At 40.0% G+C, this 24,731-nt stretch overlaps 1 protein-coding gene across 5 annotated transcripts in view; it reads left to right on the top strand.

Annotated features, from left to right (window-relative positions):
• The first annotated feature begins 2,207 nt into the window (after window positions 1-2,207).
• The window catches only part of LOC121917509 (probable ATP-dependent RNA helicase DHX35), a 54,631-nt gene continuing 32,107 nt past the window's right edge, over window positions 2,208-24,731 (top strand). For 3 of the 5 annotated variants that reach the window (XR_006101049.1, XM_042443537.1, XM_042443536.1), the window contains exons 1-10: window positions 2,208-2,332; window positions 11,397-11,530; window positions 12,191-12,283; window positions 13,623-13,700; window positions 16,517-16,621; window positions 17,840-17,901; window positions 19,750-19,819; window positions 20,422-20,481; window positions 23,791-23,903; window positions 24,127-24,351. Coding sequence is in view for 4 of the 5 variants with exons in the window: in XM_042443537.1 (XP_042299471.1) it covers window positions 2,293-2,332; window positions 11,397-11,530; window positions 12,191-12,283; window positions 13,623-13,700; window positions 16,517-16,621; window positions 17,840-17,901; window positions 19,750-19,819; window positions 20,422-20,481; window positions 23,791-23,903; window positions 24,127-24,351 (980 nt within the window). In the remaining variant the exon portion in view is untranslated. The remainder of the gene's footprint in view (window positions 2,333-11,396; window positions 11,531-12,190; window positions 12,284-13,622; window positions 13,701-16,516; window positions 16,622-17,839; window positions 17,902-19,749; window positions 19,820-20,421; window positions 20,482-23,790; window positions 23,904-24,126; window positions 24,352-24,731) is intronic. The other 2 variants (XM_042443539.1, XM_042443538.1) reach the window with 1 other exon arrangement.

The following is a 24,731-nucleotide window of genomic DNA, read 5'->3' as shown; positions in this document are numbered from 1 at the left end:
GAGGATGGTGAAGGGTCAGATATAGGCCCGTTACAGACCGCCTAAAAGCAGCTGTCTGCCGCCACCGCCGGTTGCTATGTCTGGGAACCGTAGTGGCCAAACCGCATGGTTCCCGGACACAGCAAGAAAAGCGCCAAAATTGTGCTTCTTTCTGCGCTCTGGAAGTGGCGCCGTGAGGCGCTAGACACGCACTTGCGGCGTCACTTCCGCCGTGTGACGTCGGACACTATGCGTCCGCGACGTCAAAATGGCGCCCCCGTGTGGATGGGCACCGCCATTTTGTACGGACTCGGTCTGTAGTAGGGTTGAGGGGCGTCCAGAAGGGACACCCCTTCTCAACCCTAACACGCCCCTTCCTAACCCTAGCACGCCCCTTCGGTGCGTCTTTAATGCACCTTACTCTTTCCCATCACACTTTCAGCTACACACTTCAGCTGCTTTATGTTTAATTCAAGAGTGGGGAAGGTATGGCTTTCCAGATGTTAATGCACTGCAATTCTTCACCATTCACTATGCCAGCTAAGACTGGTGAAAAATGCAGTAAAACATCTGGAAGACCGCATGTTACCCACTGCTGGTTTAAACTAAATTGCTTAGAGACTATTATAGGGTTTCCTACCTAAAGTCCAATGCAGTCCTTACTGTAACTTTTGACTTAACATTTTTCAGATTTGTGGCCTGAAGCTAACCCTGCCAATTAGCATATATAAGTCTACCTCATGTATAAGTCGAGAGCATTTAACAAAGTGGCAACAAAATTATGGATTCTGATATGACCCTTGGACAAGTTAAGTGTAAAACTTAGGGGCATATTACAAAGGAAAACAATGTCAAAGAACTTACAAAATTCTGACAGGCATAATTGCTTGTGGTCATCCTAAAGGCTAAATGGATGAAGAAGGAATGATCACTATTTTTCCACCCAGGCATTCAAAAATGCCGGAAATGGCACCAAGATGTCGAGAGTAGAGGGGGACATGGCTTCATTTAAATTCTCCTGGGATGGACCATGCTCTTGCCTTCCGCCACTAGACTTGGTTAAAATGTGATGTTGTTAAAGGAAATATAAAAAGAATAAAAATTTCAAAAATGTCAAAAAATTGAAATTTGAAATATTAATTTAAAAAAAATTCTGGGGGCTTTCCTTTCTTCTCCTGCTGAGCTGCCCCCCCCACTTCCCCCATCTCTTACAGCATTTTAAAGGGAAGCAGATGAATGCCACAGCCTGTTTCTGCCAAAATGTAGGTGTTTGAGGAGCAGTAGGGTCACCCCTTTTAGGGTGCCACCTGGTGCGGTCCGCATCCCCCTAGTGATGCCACTGGATTACCGCACCACACTCTTGTAGCACTGCTATTCCACTTTAACTGCTCTGGCTGCCTCCTGTTGCATTCTGGGATTTGCAGTTTAAGGGGGGGCATTTAGAATTTTCACTGAACTACAAACCCCAGAATGCAACAGGAGGCAGCCAGAGCAGTAAAAGTGGAACAGCAGCACTATTTAGAGTGTAGTGCTATAAATGTGGTTGAACGATGGCTCCGGAGACCAGGGTTTGTATCCAGGCTGGGCCATTCAAACCCATTGGGCGACCTTGGGGAAGACGCCTGGAATACTGCATCCAGTTCTGGGCACCACAATTCAAAAAGGATGTGGAGAAAGTGGAGCGTGTCCAAAGGAGGGCGATTAAAATGGTGAAGGGTCTGGAAACCATGCCCTATGAGGAAGGACTTAGGGAGCTGGGGCTGTTTAGCCTGGAGAAGAGAAGGTTAAGAGATGATATGATAGCCCTGTTTAAATATTTGAAGGGATGTTATATTGAGGAGGAAGCAAGTTTGTTTTCTGCTGCTCCAGAGAACAGGAAAGAGAGCAATGGATGCAAGCTGCAGGAAAAGAGATTCCGCCTCAACATTAGGAAGAACTTCCTGAGGGATGTTCGAAAGTGGAACACACTCCCTCAGAGTGCAGTGGAGTCTCCCTCTTTGGAGGTCTTTAAGCAGAGGCTGGATGGCCATCTGCTTTAATTGAGAGTTCCTGCATGGCAGAATGGGGCTGGACTGAATCATGGCCCTTGAGGCCTCTTCCAACATGGCTAACTCAATGCATTCGGAACGTGAGGGCTTCAAGGAACAGCAGGAACACGACCTTGGTTGGCATCGAGTGGAAGCAGCCTTGCCTAAGCCTGAGGGGGGAGGGGACGGGTAACCATGGCAACCGCCGCCCAATAGGAGCGCCCCTCTTCTTCGTCACGTGCTCCTCCTCCTCGGCGGCGCTGCGGAGTTGACCTTTCACCCCAAGATGGCGGCGCCCGTCGGTCCGATGAAGTTTTGGAAACCAGGTAAAGGCTGGACCCTTTTCTTTTCGGAGGAGGAGTGAGGGTCCGGAGGAAGGCGAAGGTGGCGGAGCGAGGCTTGGTTTTCCCTGACCCGCTTTTGTCGGCGAGGGAGCAGGGGGCGGGGCCCTGGGCGCCTCTTTGCAGAGGAAGGAAGGGAATGAGTGGCTGTCTCTGGAGCAGTGTCTCAGAGACTCAGTGGCTGCTTCGTCCCTCCTGGACACAAGTTGAGCCTAGTCTCTCTGGACAAGGCTGAGAGGAAGCACTCTGCACATGCTCCAGAGCACCTTCGCCTTCGCTTGAAAACAGACCTGAAAGCTAGTGCTCCTCTTTATGGGGGACAAGAAGCATGCTCTTCATCAATAGGCATTTTGCCACCTCCTCCCTGAAAATGTCCAGATCCATTTGTGGTCTGTGTCACCTTTAGATGTAAAGGCTAGGCATATACATGTTTTGTCATTGTAGATACGTACGTATTATATTAGTTAGTTTATTCTCCCATTTTTATATTAATTCACTGGTTTTTTTAACCCATATGATTGAGATGGTACAAACACACAGAGTATATCACAAAACACTGATTTCTAAATGTAGCATTTTAAAATCACATTTTGACAGCCCAAAAATACAGAGACGTATAAAATTGAAGGGATAATTACGTCCCACTGGTATAAGGCATGTTTTCTAGCGCATTACAGAATAGCAGTCTCTGAGAAATGTAATCCACGAAGTTCATGGATTCACCAAACAGGAGAAAGGAATCTGAAGGATATAATAATAGACAAAGCAGGGACTCATGGGGACCTTAAAGAGAACCTATCGTTCTTGTTTTTTTTAATGGCAAGCTTTCTTCAGAAGAGGTTTGCCATTGCCATCCTCTGAGGCTGAGAGAGTGTGACTTGCCCAAGGTCTCCCAGTGGGTTTGCATGGCAGAGGAAGGATTCAAACCCTGGTCTCCAGAGTCTATACCTATAGTCTAATACTCAAAGCACTACACTTATCTCAGGTTGTAAGCCAGATACCAGTTGCGTCTCCTTTATCTGGACTTCCTAAATGTCCCAAAATCCAAAGCCTTTTTTCAAGGGTGGCTGCTGGGACAGTGACCCTTTGGCATTCTGGTGGCTGAGGGTTATGAACCCTGCTCTCCAGAGAAACTACACCACAGAACTACAAATCCCAGGATTCTGTAGGATGGAGCCATGGCAGTTCAAATGGTGTCAAACCACATTATTTCTACAATTTAGAGGCACCCCTTGTTGCTCTCTCTCTCTCTCTGTGTGTGTGTGTGTGTTTTAACTGCAGTATGGGACTTACACTTACATTCAGGTGATTGACCTTACGTTTCCTGGTAATTCAAGAGGCACAGTCTTGAGACTAAGGCCCCGTACAGACATGCCAAAATAAAGCTGCTTCTGGTCACTTTGGAGATATGCTGTTTAAGTGATGCATGCATTCTAAGAGTCCCAAGCCATGCCAAAGCCACGATCCAGTCCTAAGGACTGGAGCGCAGCTTTGGTGCAGCTTCCGGACTCTTAAGAAGCATGTGTCATTTAAACAGCATACCTCCAAAGTGACCTGAAACAGCTTTATTTTGGCTTGTCTGTTCTGACCGTATCTCTGTGGTTGGACATTTATGTAACTCATTGGCATTTACTTCTTAGTAAATTGATATGTTCAGAATCCAGTTGTAAGCATACTCATAGTTCTTATACTTTTGTCCTTTGAGCAACAATCTCACTTGGAAGGAAATCATTATTTGACTCAGATATAGCAATGGCTGCTTGAAGCTCTTCCATGAGGAATTCATCGATGTGTATCTTAAAAGATGCTTTTTTTAATGACAGTTCAACCAGTGTGGTTCAAACAAATTGGAAAAATATGCACCATATGATGTGTTTATTGTACAGAACTGTAATGTTGATGTGGGGATATTTTCCATAATGACATTGACAGCTGTGATTATTTGGAGCCTACACTACACAACAAGAGTTGTTCAGAAATGCAAAAGGAAAGCTTGCCTATGACTGAAAAAGGGAAAAAATGCCAACCTTCTCTGCTTTGAAATTAGATGCTGGTCTTATTAGCTCACTGCTTGCAGAGCAATATGTACATTAGCTGATGTAGTTGCTCTGCATTGCTAAGCAATCTGCATGCTTGCTTCCTCTAATATTTGCATGATGCTCTTGAGGTGATTGTCCTTGTGTGAAGGATAATTAGTTCAGGTTTTTTCTGTCGCAATGAAAATTTATTAGCCAATAAATATTTATTTAAATTAAATAATTGCTCATTTCCGGAGTTGGTGCAGCTTTCTTAACTGAACAGGCTATGTGACAGTAGCTTCCCTTATTGTATGATTATTTGTACATAGTTACAAGTTGTATTTCTACAGAATTATCCTTTAAATGTTTATTTGTGTGTTTGTTACATTGTTAGTGGGCATAGATTTGCTGCAGTTGTAGTTCATTTAACTAAATCTTATCCCCATTGCATTCAGTAGAATTTCATTTTTATACATAGGACTGGACTGTAAATCTGGCTGTGAAACGTCACCAGGCCATAGATCTTCACAGATTCAGTAACCTTCACCATTGGAATTTGGGAGGGATTTTGTAGAGACAGGTGCAAAGTATTACATGAAATAAATACATAACAGTTTGGTGTCATTAATTAAAGTTTATAGTAATACTTTGGATGCTTCTATATGGTTGGCTACAGATAGCAGCCTATTTCTATGGGTTTTGCAAATTATTGAACATGGATACTATTCACATGTTTCTTATATTCAATATGTATACATTATATTATATTTGTGATCCAAAAAATAATTGATTATACAAACTTTAACTATGTTTGTGACAAAATACTTTCAGAAGTTGTAAGTGGAACACAACAAATTATCATGCTCTGAGTTGTTTTGGAGTATATTGAAGGTCATTGTGCCACAAAGGTAATATCGGCCCGACCTTTGCGGTGCCCCCATCATATGCTAGGGTTTGGCCAAGGGTGCACTGCCCATACGTGCCTCACCCCTAGCACGTGACGAGGGCATCAAAATGGCGGCAACCTATACACACAGGTGCCGCCATTTTGATGCGACGGACGCTTAGTGTCCGCACGTCACGCCCCCATAAGGACGTCAACCTGCTTTTTGCAGGTTCTTTTTGCTGCATGAGGGAGCCGCGTGGTTTGTCTGCTGCGCCTCCCTCACGCAGCAAAACAAGGCGCGAGCAGACCGCCCTTTTTGGCTGGTCTGTATCCCGCCATCATTAACCAAAGAGTCAAATAATCATGGGGTGTTGTGCCACCAACACAGCTTTGTATTTGGATATGCTTTCTCTGAAACAAAGTAGTTAAACTAGTTAAATGTCACTATGACTGCAGTGGCAGGTTAATTTAGATTCAAATTTTAGCTAATAATTGGTACAGTGTCATAAAAGACTTCCCTCATACACATTGAGTAGTTCCTGTTACTAGATAAATTAATCTCTCATGCACACTTTAAGGTGATTTTAGGAAGGTGCATGGTAATTATGGCTTCTTTCTTCTCCAGTTTGGATTCCTTTTTTGTTATTGTTGTTGAAAAGAGGATATTAGATGGCCATTCTAGATTTTTTTCATGTATAAATAGTATTATTTTGCTTATTTATAAATTGAATACCTTAATCAAAGATTACATATTGTCAGGAAAATACTTGTACAAAATATGACAGGTAAGATGGTTGCATAAAATAGTCTTATCTAGAAACTTCTATTTTACATTAAAATATATGTTGTACCACAGATAATCAGAGTTCTCTGACAGAGAAGGCCAAATATCTCACAAAACTGCAGTTCCCAGAATTCCCTAGTGTTGAGCCAGGGCTGTTAATTGGTCTTAAAACTGGATCATTTCTACAGTGTGCTTTGGACTTAAGCTTATTTGCAGAATCTTCACGTACTGATTACTGTTGGATAAAATTACTATTGACTTTTCAAATCAGACTTCTTTTAGAATTATCTCCATGAATGATAAATATAATCAAAGAGCATTTTTCATTGTATTGTCTTGCAGTTTGTATTTACCACAGGGTTTTGCACATGAAAGCTTTCAGTTCACATGACCTTGACTCCTGTAGAAATCATTATTTATTTATTTATATGCTGCCTTTCTCCCAGGCCAGGATCCAAGACAGCTTCCATAACACATTAAAGTGCTTACAAAATGTTTAAGACCAATTTACAACTCAACATTAAAACTCTATAAAGCTGATTAAAATATCATACAAAAGTGAAAAACAGATAAAACATACACCTTTCCCTTCTTAAGCATTAAAAAGCTTGCTTAAATCATAGAATCATAGAATCATAGAGTTGGAAGAGACCGCAAGGGCCATCCAGTCCAACCCCCTGCCATGCAGGAAATCCAAATCAAAGCATCCCCAACAGGTGGGAATGTTTTTTCCTGCTGGCAAAATAAAACTGTAAATCTTGTCTGATATGTGGCATTCCAGATGGTGGGAGCAGCCATTGAAAAGGCTTTATCTTGTGTCCTCACCAGGTGAGTCTGTGATGGTAGCAGGACTGAGAGAAAACCTTCCCAGATGATCCTAAAACTTAATTTGATTGGCTTTCAGTCTTTGCCAGTACTGTTGGCAGTGGACAAAAGCGTGTATTTGAAGAATTGATAAATGTGATTTACGTCAGGAGATCGTAACCACAGTTACTTCTGCTTCAATTCAATCGTCTCATCATCTTTGGACTTGAGGTTCTCATTGATTGTCAGCATGAACCAACTGTAATGATGATTGAGCTTGAGAAGCTCTTAGATATTCTTAATGAGTACAAGAAATAGGCAGTAGAATTATAGGCTCTTATTGCTTCTTCAGAAGTAATTTTGGAAATGACCTATTACTATATGATTGCTAAAAATCCTCTTTTGCCTGTAGAATGTGATAGCAGGTGTACAGCTAATGAGTAATGTCAGCTTCAAATTATGTTTGCCCCCAACAGACAAATGTCTCAGTTATATCAGTTCTTCTTCCAAGTAAGTTCTGTTTGATATGTGGGGAGTGCTGGTATCTTCAGGACTACACTGGTAGGGAAATACATTTAACAGACAAGGATTTTTGTTTGTTTTTCAACTACCATATATACTTGGCTATAGACCTCATGTATAAGGACAGGTTTTGGAGCCCAAATTATGGATTTTGATATGACCTGTGGATATGATATGACCCGTGGATAAATCGAGGGAGAAAACTTAGGGACATGTAACAAAGCAAATATTTCAGGAGAAAATCAAAAGAAAACAATGCCAAAGAACTTAACAAAATTTCAGCAGGCCTAACTGTTTGTGCTTATACTAAAGGCAGGATAGCTGAGAACACAGGGGGGATTGGTGCTTCCAGGACAGATTATGTTTTTGCCTTTCACCAAGGAATGGTTTCTTTCTTTTCTTTTCTTTTTGATAAGAGTTAAAGTACAGTATTAACATTGACCTGTGGATAAATCAATTCCGTGTTTTTAGGTCAATTTTTAAACTAAAATTTCTATACCTATACATGAGTATATATAGTAATAATATAGAGTGGGGAGCTAGGAACTTGGATATGTTGTCAGACTTCAACTGTTACCTTTTGTATACCCTGAGGCTAGTGGGAGTAGGAATCCATGAACAACTTAAAGGCTGAAAGTTTCTTTAGTCCGTACCGTACTACATTATACTGTATATCTTCAGCAGCCTATATCTGCCAGTAAACAGCTGGCTATTCTGTACTTAATATCATTTCTACAATGCATGTTGTAAGTACTTTTATTAAGATACAGGCTTACTTCATTTAACAAACCTTCTTAGAAAGAACCTCCTTTTTACAAAATGTTTATACACCCAGCCCTTCCTTTTCCTCCTTGTTCTCTGTCTAGCTTGAGGATTTTTTTAAAAAAACAGTGTCAACATTGGAAGGATAGTGAAGGAGGGCTGAAGAAACAGATTTTCTGTTTCATCTTGCAGCAGTGTGTCTGCAGTAAACAATGCAATGAAGATTGAGATGGGAAAGAATGGCCTTTAGCCTGTCCTACTATTGCTGTGTGTACCTCTCAGCAACAGATAAGGTAAACAGCAGCTGCCTCTAGAATTCCTTACTGAGTGTGCAGCAGGAAAACAGAGAGGAAAGAGAAAAGCAGATAAACCTGCCTTACCAATTACTCTCATTTTAAAGAAGCATAGACCACTAAGTTCCACCAAAATGGAAACACTGTAATAAAAAAGTGCAGCCTGGTGAAAGAAAACAATTATCCCTGGATGCATTTTGGAAGACATTTGAAGTGGTCTCTTGTGCAAGGTATACCTGGCTTGGTTCCTGCATTTCACATGAGTATATTGTCAGTTTTGGATAAAAAAAATTGCCAAAACATGTTGAACTGCTATTTTCTGTGTGTGTTCTTAAGAATAGGGGTTAGGAACCTATCCCTATTATTTCCTTTTTACAGTATTTCTGTCTCTGGTTCCAATGTATATGTTAAAGAGGAAATGCCCAGGAAAACATCTGCTTACTTAACTGAGGTATGTCTGTATTTAAATCCATGGAGGATAAAATTAAACTACATAGGAAAGCCTTCCCAGAAGGGGAACAGAAATCCTTTAGCACCACCTTGCCTTTGATGAAAGTGACCTCCCAACATAATCCAATAAAATACTAGGATTGATGGCACAGTAAACAGGCAGCAGCTTCAAGAGAATCAGGCCAGCACTAACCTCTCTTTCTTCCAGTGTCAAGGGCTATCATTACTTTCTGTCATAAAACACCTGAAAAGGGATTTAGAGAAAATTCCTTCCATCAGAGGTCATCAGTGGTACTCCAACCACCCTGCTTTGTGGCTGGGTGCCTTCAGGTCGCCTGTCGACTTATGCATGACTCCATGAATTTCATAGGGATTTTATGGCAAGCAATACTCAATTGTCAATTCCTTCCTATGAAATATAGCCTACAACACCTGGTATTTATTGGCTTTCTAAAGGTAAAGGTTTCCCCTTGACATGAATGTCTAGTTATAACCGACTGTAGGGGGCTGTGCTCATCTCCATTACTAAGCCGACAAGCCAGCGATGTCTGAAGACGACTCCTGTGGTCATGTGGCTAGCATGACGGCACTGAATGCTGTTACATTCCCACCAAAGTAGTACCTATTTATCTACTTGGATTTGCATGCTTTCAAACTGCTAGGTTGGCAGAAGCTGGGACTAGTGACTGGAGCTCACCCCATCATGCTGCACTTGGGTCTCAATCTTCCAACCGTACAATCATCAGAATTGGCGTCTTAACCACTAAGCCACCTGGTAAATTTAAGACTAGTATATAATTACCCTAAAGACATCAGATCTCCAGAGGGTCGGCTCTGGCTAGTACATGGATGGGAGAATACCAAAGAATATCAGGTGCTGCAGGCTCCTTCCATACAATCCTCCCCGTGTACTGAGATCCTCTGGGGGGGGGGGGGACTATTGCAACCTATAAAGACCAAATTGACTGCAACCTCCCAAAGGACCTTTTCCTCTGCCGCGCCCAGACTATGGAATGGTCTGCTGGAGGAGATCCAGCTTATTACTAGCTTAGGCGCAGTAGAGTGCCAAAAAGAGGCACCTCCCCGACATCTCTCTTTGCTCCGCAGGAGCGCCACAGCAACCCAGTTGTGCAGTGCTGCTGTGCAGCAAAAAAGGAGCGCCTGGAAGTGGCTCTTTTTGCGGCGGTGCTGCGCTGCTGCAAAGCGCTAGAGATGGCATGGTGATGTTGCAGGTGCGCTATGCCATTTGGATGCGGTGCAGCTGCAACATCATCATTGTGCATGCCATCTGTACGGCGCAGTGCAGCTGCAGCGCACCCATGACGTGCTAGGGTTGCGGGATGTGTGCACGCCCCACCCTTGAGCAACCCTAGCATGTCATGGGCATGCCGCAAAAGGTCCGTCTGTACTGGGCCATTGATAGCTTTAAAAAGGCCATCATGATGGATCTCTTCTGGCAGGCCTTCCCCAAATAGCAATCCCGACCACACACCTAATATGTTTATCCCATCGACTGTTCTATGCCTAGTCCCTTGTTGTTTATCTTAATTGGATGTTTTACTTTAGATATTTTAATATTTTATTGTTTAATTCTCTTTTACGGGAGGGAGGGAAAGGGGAGATTGGGATTTTGTATAGAGTTTTACTATGTAAGCTGCCTCGATTATCTTTGATAGAGAGGCAGGATACAAATAAAATTTTTATTTTTATTTTTATTTATTTATTATTTATATTTTCAAGGAAAAAACTGGTAAAAGTACCTCTGAGCATTCCTTGCCTAAGAAAACCCTATGATATTCATGTGATTGACATAGGTCAATAGGCATCTTGCAATACTAAGTTTACAGATGACATTGTTTGGTGCTGATCCACTGTTTAACTCATGGTGGTGGATACAAATCCTACTTTGTGGTAATTTTTTTTTTGCCTGCAATATGACACATGCATATTGGTTGGAAACACCATGTATATGGATAGATCATGCATATGAACAAAGCTGGCTGTGTGGCAAACTTCAAAACTGTAAAATGTGAAGAAATACCTATTCATGCTGCCTTAAAAATGCATCATAAATACTGAGCCTAAGTCACCCATTTGCTTTCTTGTCTGCAACAAATTTGCGACATGGTTCCTGTAAAGTGAAGGACATTATAATGAACTTGCATAAGGGAAATTGCAAATTATGCATATCTGTAATTACTTTTTTTCTCCTTGTTGTATCAGTTAGATGATTCAGCATTTCCATCCAGGAGCTCTAGTAACTTCCATCAGCCTACAATTGTTTAATTATATATGTTGTGTTTAATTGCAATAAAATGGATTCTTTTATTTCACATTTTGCCTGTCTCCCTAATGGGAACCAAAATGGCTTACTCATACTTTGTATCAAAAGTTGTCTTTAGCATTGGAGAAAGTGCTGTAAATAGAAGAGTGTGGTTTCTATATAATTGCTCCTCTTCCTTCTTTGTATGTGGCTAAAGGTCTAGCCATTCTCCTAATAGTGCTCTTAATTATTTATTTGGTTGTATAGGTACAGATGGACCAGGTGCCAGTCTCTCAGAGGAAAGGCAGAGTCCTGCTGAAAGTACTAGTGTTTCAGTCATCTACAACCCATATGTTTCTCTTTCTATTGAACAACAGAGGCAAAAGCTACCAGTTTTTAAGGTATGCACTTATTTTGCTACTTTGAATTGAGTTAATGTAAACCTTATTGTTCATTGGTGTATTTGCCATGTCACCATTTAACTGGCAGGAACTGGCAAAAATTTTGCAGCATGGCAATTAATAATATCATGAGATAGATGACATACTTTTCTTATCTATATTTATGCATACTAGAGTGCTCCATTGATTGTTCTTGATCCTTATAAAAGGACTGAAATTCATGTACAGTATGCTACTATCTTCTACTGTCCTTTTAGGGCTATGTTGGATTGAGTAAGATTTAAGAACTCTGTGCAGGATTGCAGGCTGCTTGGATTACATTGTATATCTGTTAGCTTTATGTTCTGTTGTATTATATTGTTCTGTTGTGATCTTATAGTATTGATAATGCTATATTTTTAATTGTGCTGTATAACACTTAGGATAATCCTATTTTGTGAGGCATTTAAGAGATATAGTTAATAGTCACAGGCTGCAGTCCTGTGCACAGTTACTTGGGATATAAGCTCTGTTGAAATTACCAGGGCTTACTTTTTAGTCAATGCATATCAGACTGTGTAGTAAGGAAACAATTTCCCTATACAATTTATTTTATTGCATGCTGCTTTAATTTCTGTATTAAATCTGGTTTTCTTGTAAATCACATCTTTTTTGTTTTAGCTGAGAAATCACATCCTTTATCTGGTAGAAAACTATCAAACACTGGTGATTGTTGGAGAAACAGGATGTGGGAAAAGCACTCAGATTCCCCAGGTTAGTATGAAATAAATAATATTTAATATGGATTAAAATCGTTTACATCCTGTACTTCAGTTAAATCCCCAGGGTTACAAAGTATGTAAGAGCAATGTAAGCACAAAGCACTCTAGCCAAAAATAAACAGATCAAATCAAAATAAAAACTTCACTAGATGTTAGACCACTGTTTGCATTCTGCAATTAGGGAACTATCAGTATAAAGACTCCCTTTCTGTGTCAGCCTTCATAATTAGCTCTCTTCCATTGAAGTCAAACACATGTTATGTTTGGTTGGATGTTTGGATTAGCACTCTTTGACTTTGGCAGTAATTAGTTTGGATCCAGTCTAAGCCATGCTTAGAGGAGATAAATTGAAATCAATGAGACTCAACACCATTATGACTAATGTGTCTGATGGATTTCAGTTAATCTTCTGTTTGCATAACTACATATGGATCCATTCCTTTGTGCTGGAATTGAAGCCAGATGTCTGGCACAGCTGCATACAATATTTTAAAATGTTTTCCATTAATTTAAATTTTATTTATTTATTTATTATTATTATTATTATTATTATTATTATTATTATTATTAAATTTTATTATTAATTCAGATTTCTGAGATCCTTCATTCCTTGGTCTGAGATCCTTCATTCTCTGGTCTAGATTCAGTCCCCTTTGAGGAAAGTTAGGCTGGAAGATGGTAACTGCTCTAATGGTATGATAATTGTAATGTGATGGAAGGAGATATAGTTTCCTCTCTAAAAATCTTTGTCACCCTTTTGGGAAGTATGTAATTAATTTATGATTTTGACAATAATGTCAAATGTAGTTTTACCCATTTTATTTCTTTATAGTGGTGTATAGAGGTTCATTGCCTTAATTCTGCTATTTTATTAAACTATGGCGGGTTATAGATCGCCATTTCGGACGTCCTCAGGACGTCCCAGTTTGAAAAAGGGGCGTCTCTTCTAGACACCCCTACTCCTATTACGGACAGAGTCTGTAACAAATGGCGGCGGCCGTTCCACATGGCCACCACCATTTTGACGTAGCGGACGCTCTGCGTCTGCACGTCGCACCCTGGAAGTGACGCCATGAGTGCGCAACTAGCGCCTCGTGGCATCTCTTCCGGGGAGCAAGAAGGAGCATGATTTTCACGCTCCTTCTTTGCTGCGTCCGGGAACTGCGTCATTTGGCTGCTGTGGTTCCCGGACGTAGCAACCGGCGGTGGCAGCAGACCGCCGCATTTCGGCGGTCTGTAACCCTCCTATAACTGTGAGATGAAGAAGAAATAAATAAAAAGTAGTATGAAACAGAAATTAAATTAGAATGATATGTTCTTCCCAATCACAGTATCTAATGGAAGCTGGCTGGACTGCAGAAGGTCGAGTAGTGGGAGTAACACAGCCTCGCAGAGTTGCATGTGTTTCAGTGAGTATTTCTAGTTCAGACTTTTGAAATTTGTTTACACATTACCCTTTGACAAATAAGATAAATATTTTAATCATGTCTATCATACTTGACATGTGCAAGCTGTTTTGCCAGCGTTTAGCATGATCCAGTATATTGTTAAGCACTCTTGAATTTCATTAAATGTTCAGTTCTGGAACTGTTTCTGGCATAGAATCTGACAAATGAATCTGCTGTAGGATGTATGCTTCAAGTTTGAAAATTATGTGTCAGGATCTTAGATATGCTCTCCTGCTGTTGCTGTGTGCCTTTAAGTTATTTCTGACTTACAGCAACCCTAAAGTGAACCTATCATGAAATTTTCTTGGCAAGATTTCTTCAGAAGGGTGTTGCCTTTGCTTTCCTCTGAGGCTGTGAGAGTGTGACTTGCCCTAGGTCACCTGTGAGTTTCCATGTCCAAGCATGAATTCAGACTTGTAGTAGTCCAACACTCAAACCACTGTGTCTTGCTGGCTTCTCACCCTACCCTTGCTTATTCTTTGTATGACATTAGTGAAAAAACTTATGAGGACAGCGGAATTCATGGATTTTTGTTTCTTTATCTTCTCATTGTTTAGGAAGTGTGTGTATGACTCAAGCAATAGAAGATTGTGTAGCAAAGTGAAATTGATTACAATGAGAAGGTGCAGCTATGTGGGTATGTACAGTGCACCCTCGCCTTACATGGGGGATCCATTCTGGACCCCCCCTCCCCGCATAAGGCAAATTCTGTGTAAAATCATGTCCCATTTGTTTGAATGGGGCATGGCCTTGTGGCATGCAGCAAGACGCGCACTATGGCCACATGCTCCATGCCCCATATTAGGGCTTGCCATATGCATGACCTCAAGTCCACATATGGCAAGCCTGCGTATGGCGCAGACACGGTGTAAGCTTGTGTGTGGCTGTGCATGAGTCCTTAATATTACCTTCCAATCTTGTGAAACCTGAATTGGTTTTAAATATCTGTAGAGAAAAAAAGCTGATATTTATTTATTTATTTATGGTATTTATTCCCCACCCTTTAGCCCTAAAGGCTATCAGAACGGCTTACAATTATTATTTTTAATTAGACAGTTCCCTGCCCTTAGGCTTACAATCTAAAAAACACGACACAAAAGGAGAAGGGAATGGTGGTGGGAAGAGGTCCAGTGGTTATTCTCTCCCTCTGAGGCCTGGACCAAAGCAGATGGACTGGAGGGAGGTCTCTTCTTCTTCAGACTAGCCCTGGTGGAGCTGGGCCTGCCTGTTCACTTCCTCGCAGGCCGAAGGATGACAGTTATCATGGAGGGAGGGCTCTTCTTCTTCAGGCTAGCCCTGATGGAGCTGGGCCTGCCTATTCACTCCCTCGCAGGCCGAAGGATGACAGTTATCATGGAGGGAGGGGGGATATTTGTTGTATTGTGTGGACAATTGATTTACCTTATGTGCCATAGATACAACTTGATTATGTGTGAGAATGTTTAGGGCTGCAGGTTCCCCACTCCTGGTGTAGTGGTTTGAGCATTGGACTACAGCTCTTGACTTCAGGGTTTGATTCCTTGCTTGGCAAAGGAATGAGTGACCTTGGATGAATCACATACTTTCAGCCCCAGAAAACCCAGTGCTATATTTGGGAAGGTAAACAGCGTTCTGTGCAGCCATGCTGGTCATATGATCACAGAGTAGTTTCTTGACAACACTGGCTCTTCAGCTTTGTAACGGAGGTGAGCACCATGCCCCTATGGTTGGACATGACTTGACAACCTTGTCAGTGGGGAATATCTTTACCTTTACGTTCACCTTAGGTTTGCCATATGTTGGAAATGACTTGAAAGGTACACAGCAACAACAAAGATTCCTGAAGTCACTTCACTCTCTATCACTAAACTTACTCCTCCCTGCCTCCATCCAAACTAGGATAGAAGCTCTCATTCTTTCAGCCAGAAGGGTATGGTATTGTGTATTCTCAAAATTTCTAACCATTCACCAATTCTTTGTTGTGATTGACTTACTAACTACACTGTATAGACTGTTCCAGAGAGGAAATATGATTATTTGTGACCCTTTTCAGAGTCCTAAGATGTATGTAAGACATTGAATAGTATTATAGTAATCTGCAATTTACTATAACTTTTAATACTGTTGTAGATCATGGTGTCCTAGGGCTACATCTGATACATTTGGTGTTAAGCCAGAATCAAAATGCTGAGTAGTAATAGAGAGAATACATTCATTATAAATTACCTGCCTGCTGAATAAATTACTTTATGCTGCACCGAAATGCCAAAATATGCATTCCTTTTATTTATTTATTTATTTATTTAAAATGTTTGTCTGCTGCATTCCAGAGTGGTGAATAACAAATGTAAATAATTATTAAATGCTAAAATATAAAATAAAACAACTTAAGCATTGATTATGTAAAATCACTTAATGTAGTGCAATGTTTTTTGGTTTAGCCATCATGTGCAGCTCTCTAGGGAGGGCACTGCATAACTGAATCATCACCAATGGGAAAAAAGTGGGGTGGGGGAGTTGCTTTATTGCTGCAAAGCTCACTTCTGTTAAGGAAATAAAATGAGCTGGTCTACAGCTTTCTGAGAGGCTGGTCTGGCAACCCTGGCCTTCTTGTGTAGGGATTTACAGCTCCAGAAATCTCAAAAGATATAAGCCCCACACCATGTAAAGGATCATTACTGTGCAGATGCTTTAGTTGTCCAGTTCAGAAACATTACTTGGTTTTAGTCAAACAGTTATATCCAGAAAATAAAAATATACTTGATATCTGCAGTATTAAACATGACTTTTTCTACAAGATTGCAGGCCGAGTAGCTGAGGAGAGGGGTGCCTTGCTAGGTCATGAAGTTGGGTATTGCATCCGATTTGATGATTGTACTGATCCACAGACTACAAGGATCAAGGTAATAATATTTAAACAAATGGCTGTATCAACTCTTTGTGACTGTTTTTAATTAGTTTTCAAGGGGAGAACATAGTAGTGGAGAGATTTGCAATATTTGGTTGGAATGGGCAGTAGATTGCTTCCTGAACCACTGAAAATTGTACGCTCATCTGATGGTTGTGAAGTATCTGGATGGGACACATCATTTTTTTCCCCAGATGATAAGGGGCACTCATGCACAAGCACCTAAGTAGTTCCAGGGATGGAGTCTGGCAGCCCAGAGACTGTGGTCTAGTAGAAAAGTGGGGTGTGTGAATAGACAGTAGAACATATTTTGCCTCCTTCTTATTACTTACTCTTGAAGAGGAACCAAATTACGGGTCAGTAGAAAGTGGGAAAGGGGAAAAAATACCCTGCAGAGGGACACAGGCTACATTTATGTTTATGGTTCTGTAAGCTAGTGGCAAGATTCACTGTTATTCCTTTCTGACCTTTCAAAGTGAGTATATTCTGTTGTCTAGAACTGAGGCTGTAAAGGAAAAACTGTGACAGTGCAGGATGCAAGTGGTAGTTCATGAAAGGGACACTTCCCTATCTAGAACCAGCCAATCATATAGTTGGAGACTGGATTTTTCACATCACCTTTTCCATACCAGTTAGACCTCAGTAAGACAGTGACCAAGTCCTTTGGCCTGGTTTGGATGTAGCATTCTGGGCTTCATGGGCAGTGTTTATGAACAATCATTGAGCCTGAAAACTCAGAGGCCCCCATCATATTTCTTGTGGCTTGTACCTTTGAAAATGCCATAAGAATTACAGTATAATTTCCCTTACAACAAGAGAAATTTGCATTTATTCTTGTGCTTCCTAAAGCAGAAAAAAGACATAAATTCTGTCTTCTATAAACAGCACCACAGAAGTTGAGGTAATATTTAATAAGCTGAGAAGATGTGCAAGAAGCAAGTGGGACCTAAGGCAGATAGTTGCAGTATCCATTGCTCCTGTTCACTGCACCAGTCATGCCCTTCTCCATCCCATCATGCCCTTCTCCATCCCATTTCTCCTCTAACCCAGTTTCTCCTACTCAACAAGCAGTCAACATTGGCCTGTTCTTGAGAACCTGCTCCTCCCCAGTTAGGATTTTTTAAAAAACATATATGCAAAAATATCTTCTATGTTAGAACACCTTCCTTTTCCACCTTTCTGATCACAAATTGATTTTGTTTCTGTGTTTTAGTTCCTGACTGATGGGATGCTAGTGAGGGAAATGATGGCTGACCCATTATTAACAAGATATAGGTAAATATGTGACAAGTGATTTTAATCATGTATGTATTTATGATGTGAACCTCTTTCATTCATATTCATTCATAGTTACCTTCCTGCCTGTTGTTAAGTTTTAGAAGGGATGCTTCTGTGGATAGAGGCTATTTTGATTGGCATTGGAATTGGTTTTTTTGCATGGTACTCAGGAATAGATCACAGTGATAGCACATAAACAATACATAATATATGAAATGTTATTAAAATGTTATTCTTGAAGTTTTAGGTCCCAGATTAAGTGTGTCCTCTCCTTCTCCTCCAACTGCCCCCCTGTCCCAGTATTCTGTCACTATGTTTTGTTTAGCAGTCCCTACTACATTTATTTATTTATTTATTTATTTATTTATTTGATTTTAGACTGCTGTTCAGGCTAAAGGCCTCACAAAACTGTTGCCTCAAGATGATGCAACACAATACACACTACAAAGAAAGTGCAACAGATAAAATGGAAAATGAAATGAAATAACCATTGAACTGAAGTTTTTTTGTGGTTTTTTTCGGGCTATGTAGCCATGTTCTAGAAGAGTTTCTTCCTGATGTTTCGTCAGCATCTGTAGCTGGTATCTTTCTCTGAAGATGCCAGCCACAGATGCTGGCGAAACGTCAGGAAGAAACTCTTCTAGAACATTGCCACATAGCCCAAACCCCCGCCTCCCACCCAAAAAACCTATGGATGCCAGCCATGAAAGCCTTCAACTTCACATTGAACTGAACTTGCTAAAATACATGACTAAATAAAAAGGCACTTGCATGGCAGTGAAGAAATGACACATAGTACCACAAAAGCTTTTCTGACAAGGATATTGTACAAGTGGGATGCCACAACTGAGGGATTACTACCTGTCTCACTCACTGAGCAAGTGGATTCACAAAAGGGCTCTGATGAGGGTATTGATAATCATATAATAGGTTTTGATCTATCCTGAACTCAAACCCTTTATGACTTTAAGGGTTCTGTTACAGAGTCTGAGTACCAATTCAATACTTCAGAGAATCCTCTGCTTTCAAAAGGTAAAACACACAGTTGGATATCCTGATTCTAGTTCTGTTTTCCACAGGAACTCAGAAGTTTTGTGGGAGACAAAGTGGGGTTCTGCTGAACATCTTAGCATAATTGCTATGGAAGAGAACTGTCTGTCTGTTTGTTTATCTATTAATTAATTTTCTCTGGGCTACATAGGAACTCCCAAAGCCATACTGATGTCATACCCATCCCAATGTTATAATTTCTTTCAGCATTTAAAACTCAAAATGCTTTCCTGCATACCCTCTGTGGGTTCTCCAGGATATTCTATGCCCAGAGGACACTTTAAAAAAAAACAAACCCAGAAAGTAAACTTAAAGAGCATTGCAGACATTGGATTAATTTTTAATTAAAGAGAAAACTTGGAAGTGACATGTCCATTTGAGAGCTAATTAATGGGCATGTTTAGCCCTAAGACTCAGGTAGTTCTCAACTAGGAAGATGTGAAAATTGAAGAGGAAAACCTCTTCTTTTCACACCCAAAGTGGAATAAGCAGAAAGGTCAGACATACAGTACTGTATATAGTTGGTAATACACATAGGCACATGCTGTTGTCAAGTCCTGGATCTTCACCTTCCATTATTTGTCTTTCCTGAGTATGTACATAGTTGTGCTACCTTGATGACTATTGCAGATCAACTGAAGTTTTTAAATTCTTTGAGTTAAAAATATGTGACTTCCAAGAACAATTTGCATGGTTCTTCTATAATTATTTAATATACAATAGTCATAGTATAATAGTTAACATCTGCTAATTGTTATTTCATGAAAGAATCTTATTATTTTTGCTTTGTTTTAGTGTAATCATGTTGGATGAAGCTCATGAAAGAACGTTGTATACAGACATTGCCATTGGTTTGCTAAAAAAGGTCAGAATTTCCTAATAGCATTTTGTTTGTCTTCCATTCCCCAACAACTGAATTCTCCATGGGGAAGACAAGCTTGGAGTTGTAATACAGTACTCTGGTAGCTACAATCCTGAAATACTGCTATTAGGCTGCATGTAGTTGCCAACAGTTATGAACATGTTACAATGTGCCATTTTTTTAGCAGTGTTCCTTTCGCCTCCAGGGTTGAAGTAAATCACTGAACCTTTGCTGCTCTGAGAGATAGCAGATGATACTAATTCAGAATTTGTTCCTTTTAAAGTGAACACTGCTAGAATAAATAGTGTTTAATGGAAATGGAAAACTCTGTCCTTTGACTTTAGATGTTATTTCACACAGGCTTCAAAATAAACAACTGGATTATTTCATAAAACATTTTTTGGATTATCTACAGGTCTGACTAATACATCTACGAAAGATAAATCAACAGTGAAGGCAGTTTTAGGGATAGCACACTTCTCTGCCCTGGTATATACTGGATGAATCTAGCATTTTTCATACATCATACTGTTAGTTCCAAAATTTTATGATGTTTGACCATGGCTGAGCAAATTTATATTATTCTCCTCTACTATATTTCACAGGTTCAAAAGAAACGAGGAGATCTTCGTCTAATTGTAGCATCGGCAACACTGGATGCAGAGGTAGAGCTGAAAGAATTGGTTTAAGCAATACTTGTGGAATTGTTAATTTCTTGTAGAAATATGAGACAGCTGTCATTCTTGTCTTGTAGTTAGTTCTGTACCCTTTAGAGCACCATAGCCTAATCACCCTTTTAAATTACAGAGGTGCAATTTACTGGGAACATAGGTTGGTCAGACCTAAGTCTCATCTGAATAAATGGCAGTTACCTAAAAACCCAGAATGGTCAAAATCAAGTCAAATTTGTATCCTGTGATGTCACTGGAAACACAACAGGACTTCAGCTTGTTATTCCTCCAGTAGTGGAATGGTACTGAAGAAAGTCCCCCCTTCTCATTCCCATGTTTCACACATGTAAAGCTGGGAAATAGTGATTTGCTAGTATTACCCATAAATGTCACTAGCACAAGAAAAAAGCACATTTCTTGGTGCACGTTGAGCTTGGCATGTAGCCATAACAGTGTTTCAGGGGAGGGGTGTGAACTCCCTGCTTTTCTTTACAGCTAGAACATTTATTAAAGCCTGAGTGTAGAAATGTCAATATAAGGGCCACATAATAAAAGATGAAACAGAAAGTGAGCAAAATGGTAGTTCTGGTTTCCAGGCAAACCAAAAACACAAACAAAACCTCTCAACCCAATTTTGGCTTTAACAGAGATGACGTTATGTTCCACTGAAATATGTTATGGGGACAACTTGTTTCAGGAAGGAACCATGCCCCTAGAGACATGCTTATCCTCCATGGATTACAAATAATCTGCATAATCTCCACCCCTTTATTAAAGGAAAATTGTGTTGGTGGAGAAAGAGAATTAAGAAGGGGTAAGGGCTTACGTTTCTCTGTGATTTGTGTTTTAACTGTATGTGGAGATATTTTATAGATGGGATGCTTATCTAATATTGAGGTGTGAATTACCTCATGGAAGTCTCTATTTTTAAGCTAAGAAATGAGAGTTTGGATGGATATGACCAGATTAATGTCAGATACATTTTATTTGAAAGTCAGCATACCTAAGGATAAGCTTAATTTTTCCCTGTGTGTGTTACAGTACTTTCCGCTTGTCTAAACTCTGTTAAATACCCTTTTCTAAGATTCTAAAGAACATGTGAATTGCTCATCAGTTTATTTTAACAGGATTTAGGTTTTTTTTTTTTTTTACTTACTTGTGGATGAGGCATTGCATAAGTAACAGCTTTCAGTTGAAATGAAATTTCTTCCTTATTTATAAATTAAAAGATGCTATATTGACAATAACTGTTGGGAATTGATTGTACTGCACTGACAAAAAATTAAATAATCTGTTATCCTTTAAACAGCTAATAATTAATGGACAGAATCAGTTGGGTAGAATATACAAAACAAAGATTATGTCTGGCAAGGGAGTCAGGCATGGCTGCATCTTGGTACCCCATTTGTTTTAATTTATATGCCAAAAATATCATGTTTGCATATAATTAGATTAGACTCGAAGGAAGGAGTTGTGAAAAATTTAAGAGACATCAGCTTTTGAAGATATGAAGGTGACATTGCACTAGTAGCAGAAAATAGCAAAGACTTTAATGACCACAGATAATGTACATAACTTTAAAGTAGACAATGGGAACATTGAAATAGTTCAAGGTTTACTACAACACCTTGTCTGAAATTAATCAGAATGAAGAAATCAAAAGAGACTAGTACTTGGAAGGGCACCTATGAAGGATCTAGACAAGAATTTTAAAGATACAGTGGTACCCCGGGATACGAAATGACCGCGTTACGAAATTTCCGGGATACGAAAAAATTAGATAGGAAAAAACTGTTCCGGGTTACGTTTTTTTTTTCCGGCTTACGAAAAATTTTTTGGTGCTTTTCGGTGCTTTTTCGCACGAAATCGCGGCTTTCCAGCGCTAGCGGCTATGGCTTTTTCGGGTTGCAAAATCTTTCGGGTTACGAACGGCGCCGCGGAATGAATTAAATTCGTAACCCGGGGTACCACTGTATATCATTGAATGCTAAAGGTGGGGTTGTCCATGGTATATTATTTCCAGTTTCTATGTATGGTTGTGATAGCTAGACAGTGAAGATATAAGACAGGAAGAAAATCAACGCATTTGAAATGTGGTGTTGGTGAAGAATTCTGTGGATACCATAGACTGTTAAAAAGACAAATAAATGGGTCCTAGACCACACTAATCTTAAATGTTACCTTGAAGACAAGATGACTAAACTGAGGCTATTGAACTTTGGCGATATAATGAGAAGACATGACTCACTAGAAAAGACAATAATGTTTAGCAAAGTAGAAAGCAGTAGTAAAAGTGGAAGACCACATTCCAGATGGATAGACTGAATCAAAGAGGTCATGACCCTGAGTCTGCAAGACCTGAGCAGGGCAGTTCATAGCAGAATGACTTGGAGGTCTCTCATTCACTGTAAGTCAAGAGTGACTTGATGGCAATTAATAATAATGTGCCTTCAAGTTGCCTGTTGAACTATGGTGACCCCATAAATTTCTTATGGTTTTCTTATGCAAGGAATACTTAGAAACGATTCTGCCAGTTCCTTCCTCTTAAATATATAGCCTGCAGCACCTGGTATTCCTTGGCAGTCTTCCATCCAAGTACTAACCAGGGCTATCCCTGATTAGCTTCCAAGACCAGACACAATTTAGTACCTTTCGAGTATTTAGATCATCTGTACTGATTGTTAATTTTTAAAATATTTGAGTGTTAAGTGTGGTAAATCTGTTATACTTTCTAACATTATACCTTGGAATGTTTCATAATAATATAAAATGTTTTCAAAAACTACAGTTAAATTATTGCTGAACCACCATACATTCTGTGTCAGTAGTTCTCAACATATGCCCCTTCATCTGTCTTGGAATTCAATGCCCATAATTCTTTACCATTGGTCATGCTGGTTCATCCTTCTGGACGTTCCAGTCTAAAACATGTTCTCTACCAAAAGCCGAGAATCATTGCTCTTAATACTAGCTTTGCTGCATATTTCTAAGTAGAAATCATAATATTAATAATAATTAGTAATAGAAGTAGGATGAGCAATAGATCATCCCAGCAACATATGTTGCTAAGATCTCATATTTCAGAAAACAACTAATATTTATTGCCTAAATCCAGGTGTTAGTCCCTAAATACAGTAAACCCATTAAAGCAATGAGCATTTGTTAAATCAACATTTATATATATTCTATTGATTCAGTGGGTCTGCTCTAGTACATCTACCTGGGGCATCCTTGGAGTCCTGGTCTTCTGTAGGTCTGCTTCTTTTTTGTGATTGTGATGATGATTTGCTATCTTTATCCTAGAAATTTAGGGATTTCTTTAATCAAAATGAGACGAGTGACCCAAGCAAAGATACCAGCATGATCCTTACTGTGGAAGGACGAACATTTCCAGTGGATGTCTTCTACATTCAGAGGTCTGTTCCTGTTTAATGCTTGTAAGTGGTGGCTAGAGGAGCATGTATCTTTGATAGCTATGTGTCAACCAATGTTTGGGTGGGAAGGGAACGTTGAATGGACCATAGAGTTTTTTTTAAAAAAGAAATGTTTTACATGGGCTTCGGTACCAACACATTAAGGATGTAATCCTAAATATGTTTTCCAATTGAATGTGTCTTTCTCCTATTTTGTGAGCAACAGGCGCAGACTTCAGTGGAGGAGGGCTTCGGGAACCTTCCCCCGTCCCCTTTTGCACCGGCCAGCTGGAGCAGACTTCAGACGAGTGCTACGGGGACTCGGTGGAATCTTCATGCTTTTCCTCCCCTGGAATCTTAGTCCTCCCCTTCCCCCTCCACAGAAGGGATATGGGCAAACCTGGCAGCATCTTCATGCCCTCTCTCCTCCTCCACAAAAGGAGATGGACAGGTCCGATGGCGGAAGTGGGCTCGTTTTTTTACCCCTGCACACACAGTGCTTGCTTTTGCCCTTGTGCTGAGCAAGGAAATGTGGGTGTCATAGGTGGATAATCATATGTTTATGAATCATGTCACTTTATGTTCTTGCAGCCTTAATCCTTTTGCATCAGACATAACAGGAATGTTCAGATAATTATGATAAAGTATTCTGAAAGAATAGCCACATTATCATATAGTGGCTAAACCCACAAACTGTCCTGTGGCCTTTTCATAGTTAACTTTTTGTTATAGAATGTGCTTCTGTAGGTTAATCACTGTTTGAATAAATGTAAGACATGGTGTGTGTGTATTTGTACAGTAAAGTAATTGTTTGGGGTGACTTACTGTTAT

The sequence above is a fragment of the Sceloporus undulatus genome, unplaced genomic scaffold (genome assembly GCF_019175285.1).
Source record: "Sceloporus undulatus isolate JIND9_A2432 ecotype Alabama unplaced genomic scaffold, SceUnd_v1.1 scaffold_21, whole genome shotgun sequence".
NCBI lineage: Eukaryota > Metazoa > Chordata > Lepidosauria > Squamata > Phrynosomatidae > Sceloporus > Sceloporus undulatus.
This window is presented reverse-complemented; position numbering and strand designations above follow the sequence as displayed.